At 40.0% G+C, this 16,751-nt stretch overlaps 1 protein-coding gene across 1 annotated transcript in view; it reads right to left on the reverse strand.

Moving 5' to 3' along the window:
* FAM135B (family with sequence similarity 135 member B) overlaps positions 1-16,751 on the reverse strand; it is a 139,212-nt gene that overhangs the window by 25,298 nt on the left and 97,163 nt on the right. Inside the window, exons 7-11 of the mRNA XM_059867520.1 lie at positions 11,483-11,636; positions 8,771-8,820; positions 5,503-5,658; positions 3,382-3,455; positions 459-613 (exon numbers count right to left, since the gene is read on the reverse strand). Of these exons, the coding sequence (XP_059723503.1) occupies positions 459-613; positions 3,382-3,455; positions 5,503-5,658; positions 8,771-8,820; positions 11,483-11,636 (589 nt within the window). The remainder of the gene's footprint in view (positions 1-458; positions 614-3,381; positions 3,456-5,502; positions 5,659-8,770; positions 8,821-11,482; positions 11,637-16,751) is intronic.

Here is a 16,751-nt window from a genome sequence, read left to right on the forward strand (position 1 = left end):
CTAAAAAAATTTCTTAATTAAAAATTTGGTTTGGGTACTCAAAGGGCAAAATATTTTTTTGGAAGGCAATGCTGCCTTTCAGGCGAGTGTGGGGCTTTACACTGAAGATGTGGGGCTTTGTTCTGAGATTTCTTACCACTAGATGTCATAGTGGGCATATCAGTCTAGTGTTTTCTCTTTAAATTAGTACTATAGCAAAAATCCAACAGATCTGATTTTCTTTCTAGATTTTTCCTCCAGGTCTTTTTTAAAGCAAGCTTAATTTAAAGATGAAAAATGTGAAGGAAATACTCTGCTTTTAGGGAAAACACTAAAATTCAGCTGTATTATTTAGGGGGTCGCACTCTCTTCCGAGTTCGTAAACCAAAGGGATGTGAGATCACTTATCCTGAGCTGGGGAAGTACCTCCCTCCGCTCAAGCTGTCTCATGAAGCTGTGTCCTGTTGAGTTTCACTCACCTTTGCAAGGCATGTCTGTGTACCTATCTTCAAAGATAACTGGGAGTGTGTTCCAGTCCCCATCGATGTCCAGGCATTCCGCCGGCAGTGGGGGCATGCTGGTGAAATAATCCGAATTACGAATTTCTGTAGAAATCTGTGCATGGCTCTGGATCCTGGCAGCAAAATACAAAACAAACGGAGTGCCTGATTAGATACTGTGCTAATCTGTGCTATTTCTACTGTGCTGTTTCTGGATTAGTCCTGCAAGCCCAGATATGCAGGCCAAGGACAGTCAGGGTGTTTAAAGGGAAGCAGTACTGCACGATGGGAGGTACCCAGAACTCTTAGGTTTCCATCTCTCAGTTAGGGATATCTACAACTTGCACAATCCTTTCCTGAAAAATCTCAGTGTTTTTGACATTTTTCCAGATCCCGCTGTCACAGGCTCCTGTTAGCTGCCATAACCCATTGCTGTCCTCCCAAGGGTCTCAGCTGCTGGCTGGGGCTGGATCCCTCAGCTGGTTTCTGGTCAGGAAATGAGGTCTGTCACTCTGGCTGTGGTCAGGGTTTCAAAACCCAGATGCAGGAAGCAATAATCCAAAATTTGGTTGAGCAGTACAGAGAGGAACAAAGCCAAGAAGGATGCCTGGCAAGTCCTCTGTCTCACTTATATCAGACCTCAGAGCACTCACAGAGAGCTGTCTCACACATGCACCAATCTGGAAGAGCTAAGGCAATTACTCAGCCACTGTCACAGAATCATAGAACAGTTTAAGGTTGAAAGGATCTTCAAGATCATTTAGTTCTATCCCCCTTGGATGGGTAGGGGCACCTTCCACCAGACAAGTTTGCTCAACCTGGCCTTGAACACTTCCAGGGATGGGGCAGTCACAAAATTTCTAAATAAACAATCCCACTGCCCCACCACCTTTCCAGTAGAGAATTTCTTTCTAATAGCTGATCTAAACCTACCCTCTTTCAGTTAGAAGCCATTCCCCCTTGTCCTACTGCTACACATCCTTGTAAAAAGTCCCCCTCTGGCTTTTTTGTAGTCCCCCATCTGTTTCCATTACTAAGGCCACCCAAAATGCTATGTGACTCTCCTCAGTGAATGTGGCACTAAACTGGCAGATGAATATGTGTTCAGCTATAATCAATACAATAATTTTTATTTCTGATGGGCCTTCCTATTTAAATATCTGTCTGGAAAAATATGTAAAACATGAAATACAGAGAGTATAGCAAAAAGATTTTCATTGATGGTCAGCTGTAAGCAAATCTGTTCTTCATCTTAAAGCCATTATCCCTTATCTGATTATTACCTACCCTTATGAAAAAAGATAAATAATTGATATTAAAGTGAGCAAGGAGAAATATTTTTGTCTGTCAAATCTAAGGAGGGTATGTGACCTCCTAGAAGCCTCCACCCTGTGCCACACCCAGCCTACTGGGAATGGTGTGTCCTCTTCTGCCTAGCAGTCAAATGCTGTCAGGTAGAGACATGCACAGCTTCACACAAACCCACAACAGCATGGGAGGCAAAAAACAACTCCTGACTGGCAAGAAGGAAAATAAAATGGGGAGAAAGAAGGTACTGCTTGAGCTGGTTGTACAGCACCTGGCACACTGAGCACTGATCTGAGCTGGTGACTGTGAACCCAACCAATAATCCCTGCTACCACACCCAATATCAATAATACTCTGAGAGCCAAGACTGTGTTTTTCCACCTCCATAATCTAGCAAATTCAGGAAGAAAACCTGGCTCTACCATGCAGCCTGTATAGACCAAATTTTCTGCAAAGACCAATTAATAATTTTTTTTTTTTTTTTTACTTACCCTTTTTGATAACCACTGAGAAAAACATTACATTTATATGTAAGAAATGGGCTATTCCTGTGACTGCCTGGAGAAATAGAAGTACTTCATGCAATTAGGCTTTCCCCTGTGCAGGATTGTGTTTGTTTGAATGGGACCATGAGTGTGTGTGTCCTCACCCCAGGATCTTGACATGGGGTTTTCCTTGTACACAGCTCCCTAAAATCCTGACCAGGGAGAACAAATGAACACAGCTGGGACCCTGCAGCTGTGGTGCTGCTCTAATTTAGCAGAACAAGGCAGTCTTGTACAACCCATCCACTAATGAAGTTGGGGCCCTTTCCATCAACATTGAATCAGCCTTAATGCCCCCAGTGACAGCTCTGAGAAAAGCAATTTCTCCTCTGCGCTAGGTCAGAGGCAAATGTCTCACTTAAAAATCATCATTGTGACAGGACCTGATGTCATGGCCTTTCAGCCCCTTCTAAAGGATGGGTTTCACAATGGTAATGTTGTGGTCTGCCCATGGTGACAAAGAGTCTGGATAACCTTCATTACTCAGAAATTCAAACCTGAGCATCCTTCTTTGAACTTTGCCTTCAGGGGTCAGGTCCTGAGTATCATCCAAGTCCTCCAGAGGGGTTCATGGGCTAAAACCAAGGGCAGGATTTGCCCTGGCATAGCTTTAAGACTGGCTCCTCACACTTCACAGTCTGGTTACAAGCAGAAATTGTCCAGCAGAAAGAAATATTACCTTGGAATGGTTTAGGGATGATAAAAAGCAAATTTGCAAATATTAAGATTTGTTGCTTTTCAACAGTTATTTCCCACTAAAAGTACCAGTGCTGGATCTGGTGCATTTGATTTAGGAAGTTAATTGAAGAATATATATATATATATATGTAGCTTGAAATTAATTCTTTCTGGGGCCAGCCTGATCTGTCACTTAGTTTTGAAACTCATTTCAATAGGTTTACAATATGGAGCTAAAATAGAGCTAATGACCTCTCTCAAACCAAATTCCTTCATACCCTACAGAAAAAGATCTTGTTCTTGATTGCAAAATACTTTAAAGTAAATTTTTAGTAATTCCAGAGATAGGGGATTGTTAATGGGCTACTTACAGGCCTTCCTGGAACATGAGCACAGCAGGTTTTTGGTGCTCAGTGTAGAAGAAGGCTTCTGAGAATCTTCTCACCTAAGAGAGAGAGAGAGAGATGCACAAATTAAACCTCAGATCTGCTGAAAGGTGACAAGTGCCATCAGTCTAAGAACACAGCACTGACTATCAAGACCACATTCATTAGTGTTGACATTAAAAAAGAGTTCAATTCTGCTTTGTTTTCCCAGCCCAGCACAAAGCAGCTGCTATTGTTGCGTATTTTGCTGCGAGGTAAGACTCCCTTGATAATAAATCAAAGTTTGGTTATCTGCATCTTCTAACTACTTTTCTCAAAGCTGTCAAATTTACCATTTTCCCATATTGTTAAAGTTGGGAAGATTTATTCCTTTCCCACTGTGCAAAAGCAGTAGTGGAGTGATTTATTAAATTAGAAAAAATCATAATTGATCATCTCTTCTATGGGAACATCCACAGTAACTCTCCAACTACCACAACAGCAGAGGAAGTCTGACATATCAGTCCAGAGGAGAATTAGCCCTATCACAGTAGAAACACACCTGCCTATGTCATGATACTTACAAACTGAGAGCTCTTCAAATCTCTTCATGGACATTAGATATGTTCAGTGTTGGACAATCAATTACAAAAGAGCCGTGGATCTGAAGTGGCTGGCAGAGCACAGAGTGTGAAATAAGCTATTAAAAATTCAGTGCTGTCATCTGCCCTGGAATAAGCTTTGAGTTTAAATGAATCAAGCATAATATGCAATCAAATGTACTGAACTGTTAAACTGCAGCCCATACATTCCTAATAATAATTGTAAAAGTGACCTCTGTTACAGGGACAGGAAATGGCAGTGGAAAGCATATGTCAGAGCATCTCAGCATCTCCCTAAATCCCAACTGTGCTTTAGAAAATGGCCTTACTAAACAAAGGATGAGCATCCCTTCAGAAGGACTGTGTCTTAACAGTAAAACTTTTCATTTAAAGCTCTCAAACCATTTTCCAGGGGTGAAAAAGTATAATTACACACAGCTTATATGGTGAGGAACCAGAGCATGCAAAGTTATGTAATTTGACAAAGGTCAAGAAGACAGTTGGCATCAGTCAAATCTGGAACAACCCAGAGGCTGAAATTCACCTTGCTGGACCTGGGAGCACACAAAGTTGGGTCCTTTGACTGAAAGTCACCCCTGTCCCCTCAGAGTCAAGGGGGACCTCACAGACTAACCAGAGGAGTTTTAGCATCAGGCACTCAGCCACCTCTTCCTGGATTTTATGCCCCATTTTTGCAAGCTCCAGGGGAGACTTGTTCTGGTCACTCTCCCCTCCACTGACTGACAGGAGCAGAACAGAAGCTGAGGTGTCAATACCTGCCCTGCACACTCCTCATGCATGCAAGGTGAATCCTGCCCTTTCCTCCACTGTCCCTACTCTCATGATTAGATCAGACTTTGAGTTCAGCTCAGGTGATGTGCTGAGCTGGTGTCTGGTCAATAACCAAGAACGTCCTGATGGAAGACAGAACACTTGCTGAACTAATTCAGATAAGCAGATCTGACAACTCTCGCTCAAATGACAAGTGGTTTTGTGCCTTCTTTATTACCAAGTACAAGAAGCAAATTCAACATCAACAATATTAATGTTTTGCTGTGTGCACTTCATTGTGAGAAAGGCAAATAGCTATATATATGACAGTGAAGAAAACAAATCCATATTCCTTTCCGTAGTTTTGTGAAACCAGCTGAGATGAAATTGTATTTTTTTTATTTGTCACTGTGATGTTTGGGTTGTTAAAACAAGTGTTTATGATTTATGGATATAAGGTGACGTATATCCCTTCCCACCCACCTCCTGTTCTATGTCTAATCCTGGTGTTCAAAGTTACTGATTTTATGTAGGATCCTGGGTCACACAAACTCAACTGTCTTCATTCCAGAAACTGAAATCTGTAATTCCAAATCCTGGGCTTCACCTCTTCTTCCCCTCCTCTTCAACTCTTGTTGTGCTCACTCCATGTCATGTAAATAGTCATAGAGGCAGAATTGGATTGGAAATATACATCCAAATAAAACTCTAATGTTTATCAAGACGTGACTTGCTTTTAACTTCTTAAGATTACCCTTAGCATGTGATGCTCCTGAGTCAGATAAGCTGTGACTTCTGGATGGAGTGTTGCCACCTCTAGGAACTGGGTCCACAGGGCCAGGAGGTGAGAGCAAAGCCAGGCAAGGTCCTTGCTTATCTGTTCTGCTATCTTCTCTGGATTGCTCAGCAGCTGATGGACAGAAAGGAAATTATGAGATCAAGAATGTTATGGAAAAGAATCAGTCAATACATCAGTTAAGTCCTTTTAGGACCAACAGCAACAAGAAAAATTTCTCTTGATTTAGGAATATTATTACTAAAGCTAACATTTTGAGTTATTTAACCCCAAATAAAGCTGGTGAGACATTTTCTTTTTATCTTTGAAATCACATATTTTAGTGTAAATGGTCTCAGCTGTGCAGTTAGAGAGCAAGAAGTGGGAACAGATAATTTTTTACAAACACTTTACTGCCGCTGTAGTAACTAGGGGGAAAAAAACCAGCGCGTGTGGCTTCTAAATTATCCACCAGATGGTGCTGGATGCTCTGAAATAATAAACCATGGCCAGACTGTTAGCAAAGGAGCCCTGTCAGCCATGTCACATTAGAATACAGATGGGTGATTGAGGGGGAACATAACAAGAAACCTCAAACCAAAACACTGTGTCCTCAACACATGATGCAAGCAGATATTCCAGAGTGTGCTGTTGCCCATGTCCCACACTAGAACATGCTGGGTCTCTGTGTGCCCTCCAGCCCTGCTGGGTCTCTCTGTGCCCTCTGCTAAAGCACTGCAAGAAAGCAAAGTCTCTGCACACAAAACTTCCTCATTTTACAATCTCAATAGAATCACAGAATCAATAGAATCATAGAATCCTAGAACAGGTTGGGCTACAGATCTTCTCTGCCATGTGCAGAGACACCTTCCACTATCCCAGGTTGCTCAGAGCCCCATCCAGCCTGGCCTTTAACACTTCCACAGATGGGGCATCCACAGCTGCTCTGGGCAACCTGTGTCTGCGTCTCACCACTCTCACAATAAAGGATTTCTTCCTTATATCAAATCCAAACCTGCCCTCTGTCAGTTTAACACCATGCCCACTTGTCCTGGCACTACACACCCTTGTAAAACATCCCTCTCCAGCTTTCCTGTAGCCTTTTTAAGTTGCTAGAAGGTGTTAAATCCTCTCCCTGGAGTCTTCTCCAGGCTGAACAAACCCAGCTCTCTTAACTTGTCAGCTTGTTAATTTCTTTAATGAGAGACAGACATTGCATTTTACCTCCATGTTATTCACTGGGTCTTTTTTTTTTTTTTTTTTTTTTTCTGTTAGGACTGCACTCTAGCTGAAAGCCTGCTTATTTTTCACATTTTATTATGCAGGTAGTTTCCAGGTTGGTGACACTGCAAACTAAGCCATGATTAAAAACAAATTGTCTGTGCATGAGAGCAGCAGAGAAAAACTGTGTGAGGATAGAACAGATATTGTCACTGTGTTTACACTGTTTGGATGCTGTCTTGTTTTAATGACTTGCCCAAAATGGCACAAGATCCAGGACCCATTCTAGCACAGGAAAAATCAGGGGTATACTGGGAAACAAAAGATCCTGCTCAAACATTTCCCCTTGCAGAGTTAGGGTACTACTTTATTTATGGCATCCAATTTTATAGGCTGTATGTCTATGTTAATTTTTTTATTTGTTAAGTCAGTAAGCTGTTTCTTACATCATAAACTGAAAGCTCAGTCTTCAAGCAAGATGCATTACTAATGCAAGTCATCTTAGGAATAGGTGTGTGATGGCTCTATGTCCAGTTTACTGCTTATCAAATGTTTGAGTTTGTCAGGGAGGGAGGGAGGGAAGGAGGGAGGAGGAAGGAAGGAAGGAAGGAAGTGGCGGAGGGAAGGAAGGAAGTGGCGGAAGGGAGGAAGGAAGGAAGGAAGGAAGGAAGGAAGGAAGGAAGGAAGGAAGGAAGGAAGGAAGGAAGGAAGGAAGGAAGGAAGGAAGGAAGGAAGGAAGGAAGGAAGGAAGGAAGGAAGGAAGGAAGGAAGGAAGGAAGGAAGGAAGGAAGGAAGTGGCAGAAGGAAGGAAGGAAGGAAGGAAGGAAGGAAGGAAGGAAGGAAGGAAGGAAGGAAGGAAGGAAGTGGCAGAAGGAAGGAAGGAAGGAAGGAAGGAAGGAAGGAAGGAAGGAAGGAAGGAAGGAAGGAAGGAAGGAAGGAAGGAAGGAAGGAAGGAAGGAAGGAAGGAAGGAAGGAAGGAAGGAAGGAAGGAAGGAAGGAGTATTTCTAATTGTGTCTTTCTGCATGGAAAATTAGTCCAAAGGAGACTCTAGAGGTTGTCTGTCCTATACCCTTGCAACATCTAAGTCTAGAAGAGATGAGGCAGTAAGTTATGCTTCTCTAAATCAATTTTATGTGAAATCAGATTTCTTTCAAAGTATCCAAGTCAGGACTTAAAACTAATAAATTTGTCATTTGAAACAGTTTTAAAACCATGGCTGACAAACCTTAGGTCACAATTTGTAACAGGAATGTAAATGGACTTCTCATTTGGTTTTGACTCATCTTCCCTCCATTAATTGTCACCAGATTCATTTCCCTAGGGAAGTGGTGGAATCACCAACCCTGGAATTGTTAAAAAAATGACCAGGTGGCACATTATTTATATGGTTTACTGGGCATGGTGATATTGGGTCAAAGGATGGACTTGATGATCTTGAAATTCTTTTCCAAATCTAATGATTCTATGATCCTATGATAAATAAAATATATGAAATCTCTGATTTTTCCAGTGATCAGCTGGCACTTGCATTTCTTCCTGGCACTCTTGATGACTTGTCTTTGTCTCACTTGAAATAAACTTGGCAGGAACAAGTTCAAGAGAGTAGTTCAGTCACTTCTGTGCCAAAATCACTTTTTTGCTCCCATGATCCTCCAAATACATTTAGGTATTTTTATTTGAAAATATATGGTTGAACAACCTGCCAAAGTACTTTTTCTCCTGTCAGCAGAAAAGCTATAATTGCACCCTACCCCAAATAATTTTTTTTGTCATAATGATACTCAGGGTAGGCTCACTGAAGCATGCTAGAATAATCCAGCTGGTGGCTTGTTAACAGTGACAGGAACACCTTATAAGCAACTAATCAAAGTTATGTAAAATATTTGGTAGGAGAGAAACAGTAAACAAACTTTCTGATGGCACCAAATTCCCTTTTTTCCTGCTCTGATGTATTTCTGAGCTGTCTCAGTGCACTTGAAAAATGGACTTGAAAAACCCATGGGCAGGTTGTGATGAAGGAAATACCTGCAGCTCCATACAAAGCTGGGATACTGTCTCTTCCACAGATAGCTCCTCTGGGGGAAAAAACACAAAGACATCAGGTTTGAGAACAGTGGATGTGAAATATTAATTTTCTGCTGTTTATTCATAAGAGAAGTCAGCCATTTGGTATTCTTCCTGACAGACAAGTTTCTGTTTGGGTGTGGGCACTCCACAACCCACTTGTACTCCTGCAGGTGCAACTTCTGCTTGTGCAATCTGGGCCACTAAACCAGTAGAAAATGTTAGGTTTTTGGTGACAAAGACAACAGAATTTGACTCTTTGTTGACTCTCTTTTACTAGAAGTTTGATTTTTAGCCTTTGGTATTTATGGCCAACTGTAGAACTGAATACAGAGCCTGAACAAATAATGAGCAAGGAATGATTGTCCCTGGTGTGCTACAGAGGACTGTGTATCAGCATCACATTCCTGACCAGTAAAATATTGGGCATCTCTGTACTGCCTTGCGAAGTTGGAATTACCTCACCACTGCAAGCAGCAGTGTTTTGATTTAATCCTGAGAGAATCCAGCCCAGGGACACTCTGCTTTAAATGCACCACAATCTATCATGAAAAGGAGGACATCAATCAATTCTCCAGCTTCAGCAGCTTCATTTTGTAATGTGGAACTTTCTAATGGTGTCCATAAGGAAACAAAGCAGGAACAAAGCAAAACAACTTACAGACTAATGCCCTCCTCAATTCCCAAATGTCTCTTCTCAAATAGCACTGATAAATGGGAAAGGACAGACCAAGAAGAGTTGTGCCTTGAAAAGACTCAATCTGAGCTGGTAAAACTTGGAAAATAACCATTCCCACTTTTAATGTCTAAGGTAAGCTATTTTCTTTCTACATATACTACTCAGAAAGCTAGGGGAAAAACAATTAAGAAAACGTGCAGATATTTATATTCTTGGATTTATCTTAACCTTCTGTAAAAACCTATGAGATTAATATGACCAATATAGATGTTGCAACTGGATGAGTCATTTACATTCTTCCCCAGCTCAGTGGAGAAATACAGCAAATACAAGGTGCAGTTTATGCCATCCCAAATTAGAAAGCACTACCTGTGTCAGATGACATATTTTTAATTGGCTGTGTTTCACTCCAATGAATGTAAGGGGACAGATATAAATATTTGGTTTACATTCATCTTACTGCATGAATCTTACACCCCATAATTTTACTGACTTGTGCAACAGGTGTCAGAAGATCAGCCTTAAAACCAAATCTTTCGTAGATTTTCAGACTCTGAATAAAATGATGCAAATAACACTCTGCTCAAGAGGCTAAAAAGGGTGTTTGCATTTTGCAGATTTTCACGTGTTACAAGAAGTACATTTGCAAATGAAGTGCCTGCTTCAGTACCAGAATGCATTTCAAAACCAGAAAAATGGTGTTTAGAACATAAGTATGTGCTCTGGGGAGGTCATGGAGTTGTGGTCACTCATCCATGCAGAGCTCTGCCATCTCAAAACCTATAACCCAGTCTGGGTGAACCACAAATCCTCTGTTATCTATACCTATAACCAAGATCCATGAAGCAGTTTTGTTGCTTGTGTTCTGTCTGAGAGCTCATAAACTGCAAATTAAAACGATGCTTTGTTTTGGTTTTTTTTCTGTTTGTTTGTTTGTTTTGGTTTGGTTTTTTAGTTTTTTTGTTGTTTTTTCTCTTGTAGTTGGATTGAATAACACACTATGCTACCTACCTATGACTTTTAGAATGTCTTGAAGGGAAATATATGTTGGGGGACAAGAGATGAAGTGGAAAGTTGGAAAGTAGGATCTATCAAGTCCATGAGTGTGTGAAGCATAATGCATTGTGTTTGATAGCTCTTATAAACAAGGACTATACTGGAAAATTTTACTGCCTTTTAAAACCTGCTGGCCAATGATGAGGTAATTGTCTCTGCAACATAACAAAACTCATAACTTCAAAACCTGCACAGCGCAGAAATACAAAAACACAGATGTGAAATTATGAGGCACATTCCTTGAATTCAAAGAAACAGATGAGACAGCAGGATTTGAATGAGATACTGAGTCTCATTTTCATAGGACCTCATGCTGTCATTACAAAGATGACTAAACACAAATTCCAGAACTCCATCCTGTAAAACCAGCCAGCCAGCACTTGCACATTAGACCTAACAGGCCTGACCAGCCAAAAAAACCTTTTGCCAAAATACCAGAAAATCTATTAAACAATTGAATTGAGAAGAAAATCAGAATAATTTTGAAGAGCAAGTCGTAATTGACAGTGGAGAAATATATTGTGAGTAACAAAGGGAGTATAATTTAAATCCACTCCTTTCAGGTTTTTCTTTTCAATTATAAAAAAATGTTTGCTCAAAATAAAAAGATATGTTGTCTTCCCAAGATTTCATGGCCATGCAGAACTAGAAGTTACCCTTTTCAAAATGCAAATGAGGCCAAAAATCACCAAAAGGCAAATATTCTGAGAAATGTACCAAAATATTTTATCCATGTATACATCAGACCACATCCTATGAAAGGATTCATGTAATCTAAAGAGTCAGTCCTCTTTAACAGAAAAAATAAACACTAATCAGAAAACACAGATGAAAATCTCTTAAAGTCTCTGAACAGACAAGAATTTTGGTACTAAAATATGTGTTTAAAAATGTGGCACCGTAAAATATTCAGTGATTTTAAGCCCCTTTTGACTTACCCAACTTCAGCTGTGGTAAATCAGGAATCTCATTCATTATGAGGGTGTAGTATGAGTGAAGACCCCTTTGAGCACTCAGGAGCAGAAGACAGAGATCCTTATGCCACTTGTATGCATGCTGCATGCAATTTTCAGATGGGACATAAAAGCTGCCCTGTATAACAAAAGTATCAAGAAAATAAAGTAGAGAAATTAAAATTCATGGTTACCATTTCTGTGACAGGTTTCCACAAAAACCCAGTTGGGGAGAGTCATTCATCTCTTTTTACAAAAGTATACAGTGATAGGACAAGGGTTATTGACTTTAAACAAAAAAATGTAGGTTTAGACAGGAGATTAGGAGCAAAATTCTTTACTGTGAGGGTGGTGAGGCCCTGGCACAGGTTTTCCAGAGAAGATGGAGCTGCCCCATCCCTGGGGCTCTTCAATGCCTGGCTGGATGGGATTTGGAGTAACCTGATCTAGTGGAAGGTGTTCCTGCCCATGGCAGGGATTTGAACTAGATGGTATTTCAGGTTCCTTCCAACCCAAGCCATTCCATGATTCTTCAATTCTAATCAAGCAGATGGCACCAAAGAGAGATTTTAACCATCCCAACCTCCCAGCCACCCAACTAGCTAGATGTGTAATCCAAGAGTGTCTCATTCTACATCTTCATTTTGCCCAAACCGTAACAAAACTATCAGGCCTCAGCAAGGCTGTCACATGAGAAGACCCTCAGACCAAACAATATAAGAGAAATCTACCTCTGTCCTCCCACTGTGGAGCCAATCTACCCCTGTGTTCCACTGTGGAGCCAGTGTCTCTCCCCACCACACAGAGAGTTCTGTGTTAAATACACCCTCTCTGCTGGAGGAGAGGTGGAAAGAACTATAAAGATGTCTACATTTACTTTCCTTTTGCCTCCTTGTTGCCTCCTGCAAAGGTTATAGCTTGATGGTACCATGGTATGCTTTGTAATCTGTATTAGTGAACAAAGGCAGATGGCTTTGCTACCCCATCAACAAATATGAGCCACTCAGTACTCCAGGATCAATATCTGTGTTAGTGCATCTCTTGTGGGAGAATGGAACAGGACAGATCACTGCATGTTTACCACAAATATTTCCCAAACAACATATTAGACTTGGAATGTAAGCTGAGTTTTCATTAGGGCATCATAAATCAGAAGTTTTCACTTCTGTCAACAGATGCTTTTATAAATTGCTGATATTTGAAATTTGAACTGCTTAGATTTAAAGCAAAACTATTTATTAATCCCTGGGTTTGGGAAACGTGCAATTTGCAACTTAGTCCACTGTTTATCACTGCTGGGGTAAGAATACAATTCCTACAGGCCAGCCAGGTGCTGACTGCCTTTGGACAGTCCCAAAATCTGCACATCTCCAGAAGCAACAGAGAAGAACCACGTGCCAGCACATCTCCTGTGTTTTTCTCCCTTTGACTCCCCTAAAACCTGTATTTCACAAATCTTGGCCTAAGCCAGGATGCTTCCTGCAGTTTCTCATGCCAATCTTCAAGGAGTTAACTAAAATTCTGTGGTAGGCACAAAGAGAACTGCTCTCTAGACCTGCAGAGAAACAGTTGATGATAATTGACAGAGTTGGCTGTTCTTCAAAGGTTTCAAAATCTCCAGCCTCAGCATGGATATTTTTTACTCTCACCATGGCCAAAACAAAAAAGGGAGCAGAAAGAAATGCTGCTCAAAACAATAGAAAATTGGAAGTGGATTGGTGTACAATGGCACAATGTCGTGAAAATATGCTCTCCTTTATTATCCACTGTTGATTTTTTTTCAGCAAAAATTAGCCTGGCATATAAATGCTACACTGCTGAGAAGAAGGAAGAAAGTGAGTTAATTTCATAGTTTATATGAATGCTGTGACATTGTGTTGTGCATGACTACACTCTAATAGATCTATTTTCAGCCATTCCTTTGCATAGATTATAGTCTAAATATAAAAAGTAAGAAAAAAATGCACCTGCAGGTGGGCTTAAAACTTGCTTGAATTAATGTTTAAAATATTACTCAATTAGCCCAGCTTTAGTATTTCTCTTCCTTCTTTAGTATTTGTCTTCCTATCTTATGGTGCTTTTCCAAATTTGTCCTCAGCTGATTTACACTGGACAATTGACCACATGTTCTAAAAGGCAGACAAAGAATTAGGAGCACTGAGTACAACCACAACAGCAAGAAAAATTTTCTCCAGCATTTCTCTCCATTGCAATGTAAACTTCAAATTACTGTAAGATGTGGATGGTATACCTGTGTGAATAGAGAGCTGCAAAGATAATGCTGCAAGCTCTCTTTTCTCCTCCTGTCCCAGCTCTCTGGGAAGGGTGTCTGTGCCAAACAAAGGTCCTGTGCTTTGAGAATGCCATTGCATGAGAGGAACTGCTCTGCACACACCAGGCTGGGCTGTGCATGAGTAAGAGGACATAGCATTAAGCATTTTGATTGAATTCTATTAAATGGCAACTGGCTTTGAAACCCTGTTGTTTAATGGGGACATACATCCTAATTTGAAAAATTTTTTTGTCGAGGTAGAAAGTGAGCATGGCAGAAAAAAAGTGACAAGCTTCAAATTTCTGGTTCTTCAGTGACTTAAAGATATTACTGCCCTCACAGGATTGCTTCTGCTTCTTCTCAAAGTTGTTACACCCGTACAGGATACAGAGCAGGACATTACAGAGATTATTAAACCCACCTCAGGGACAGTTTAAAATAATGTGAACTAAGGTCTGTGCATCTTCATCTGCAGAGACCCCAGAGGGCAGGCATCTATCAGATGATGCCATTATAAACTGCTGCAGCTAAATCAGCTTATCCATCACTGTTCAGTAAGCTGAGAAATGCCAAGAAATGTCTTCTTTTGGGATGGTCTGAAGATTGCAGACCTTTCACATTTGCTATTTTAATTGCCTCTTCTGTGCATTTATTCAGGTGATTCCCTATTTCCTTGCCAACAGTTTGAAACACAGATTCAGACTACAACACTAACAAATTGAGTTTGGTGACAAATATGTCACGTGCTGATCTAATATGTTCACTGCTGCAAAACCAGCTGTCAGGAAAAACGGTGGCTATGACCCATTAAACAGCTACAAAGTGCTCAGCTTTCCAGCTTTCTTCACACAGGCTGACAAATATTGGCTTACTTCTGGTTAAGGCAAACTTCTCATTAAACCAAAAAATAATACTGAAGCTGAAAATCCCACCTTGCACAAAGCCTGATGTCTGCTCTGGGCTTGTTATGTCCATTGTAAAAGTACATGTTAGTTTCCTTTGTAAAGATTCTTGTGACCTTTTGAACGAATTCCTTTTGCCTACTGTTATTTTAATCTCATTAATTTCTCGGTAGACAGATTCTTCTATGCAGATAGTAAAATGCATCTGCACTGATTTCCTTTTCAAAGGCCCCCTCTGTCTGTAGTGGTAGACTTCATCTCTGGCTTTTGCCCTTTTCCATTTCTGAAAATTTTAGGAGGACATGAATTCCTGAAAAATTTCACTTCAAGACTTAAGACCTAAAGGTGTTCTGATAGCAAAGATGGATGACAACACAGAAGCCAATAGTACTGACACTAAAAAAATGATTTTTTCCATTGTGCCAACATCATTAGGGCAAAATAGATCAAAAATTCTCTTTAGCCCTCCTTTTGTTCTGAATGTATTTATACAAATATTTTGTACTTTTTAGGCAGTAGCCAAATTAAGTTCTGCCTGAGTTTTGACTATTTAGTTTTCTCCCTGCATAACCTTAAAACCCCCTTTTAGTCCTCCAGAGTTTCCTGCAACTTCTTCCAAAGGTCATAAAATCTCTCCACCTAAAGAGCTCTGAAGATCTTTTCTCATGAGGAATCCTCAGCGTATATGTCTAATTTCTCCATTTCCCTTTTTACTGTGATCATCATCAATCACAGAGTCATAGAATGGTCTGGATTGGTAGGGACCTTAAAGATCATTTAGTTCCAAACTCCCAGCCAAGGGTAGGGAGACTTCACACTCGATGATCTTATAAAGAAAAACCTAGAAAAATGTGAGATAAAAACTACTGCCTAGTGTTCTGGAAATAAAAAGGCTTCAGTTCACTTTGATCATGACATGCAAAGCTGGACCCCAACACTGGACCATTACTGACCCTTGTTCATCTATCCTCTAAGCTGATTTTCTGCTAGATTTACCCAGCCAAGTAAAATAGCTTTCAATATCAGCAAACCCAAACAAACTAAGCATTTTTGCAGTATCCCTGTTGAATACATTTAAGTAAATCAGCCTTTTAAATGAATAGGTTCCCTGTGCAATGTTCTTATCAGCCAACAGATTCCTCCTATAATTAGACTGTATTGCTTTATAAATGTACTTTTCCTTTATAATAAAAGAAAGGAAAATTACTTGCAAAAAGCAAACACCTTCATCAAATGAGGTTCATGGCAATTCATTATTCAAATGCAGAGCACAATTTGCAGATATTCACTACCTGTGTACTATGTCTATCTAATATCAAAAGGCACCAACTGAATTTTATGCTTTGTAATGTACATTAAGTAGCTTGTATTTGTTTTGTATTAAAGCAATTCCATGAGCTATGTTAACTATGTGCAACGTTCAACAATAGCACTAACAGTTGGTAAATGAGACCCTTTATGTTTAATCTAACTCAACACATTTCACAATTCAGATTCAAATTGCTCATCAAGAATTTTAATGTACTAAAAAGCCATTCCAGACTAAATAGACAAGTTTTGCAGTCTCCACCCATTTTCCAGTAGCAGAGAAATCTACCCTCCCTTACCTGCTTCTGGAAAAGATTTACAGAACCGCTTGAAACTGAGGCATAAATCTCAGCACCCCAAGATAAATGTAGTTTCTGAGTACACAGCATTTGCCCATTTGTCTGCAAACCCATTTTGGTTATCTAATATGAAATTTTATTCTGGTTTCAAACTCAAGGACTAAGGCTTTACTCTCTACTTTGGATGCTGTTTTCTAAGATATGAGATTTCCTGGTTTTTGGTGGTTGGAAATTAACTTACAGTTATGTTTTTAGCTAAAACTTTAGTGCTTCTACTTCATTTGCGAAAGTGCTTGAGCAGTGGTGGAAGAAGAACAAGTTTTTTATTCCATTTTCTGAAATTGGTTGCATATCAGAAACTACTTTTGTCCTAAAGAGGTTATAATGAAAAATACATTAAAATGAATGCTCAGAGAATTCATGGAAGAGGCAAAGAATGTCTTTTGAGCAAATGTTATGACAGAAATTACATG

This window comes from Haemorhous mexicanus, chromosome 1 (genome assembly GCF_027477595.1).
Source record: "Haemorhous mexicanus isolate bHaeMex1 chromosome 1, bHaeMex1.pri, whole genome shotgun sequence".
NCBI lineage: Eukaryota > Metazoa > Chordata > Aves > Passeriformes > Fringillidae > Haemorhous > Haemorhous mexicanus.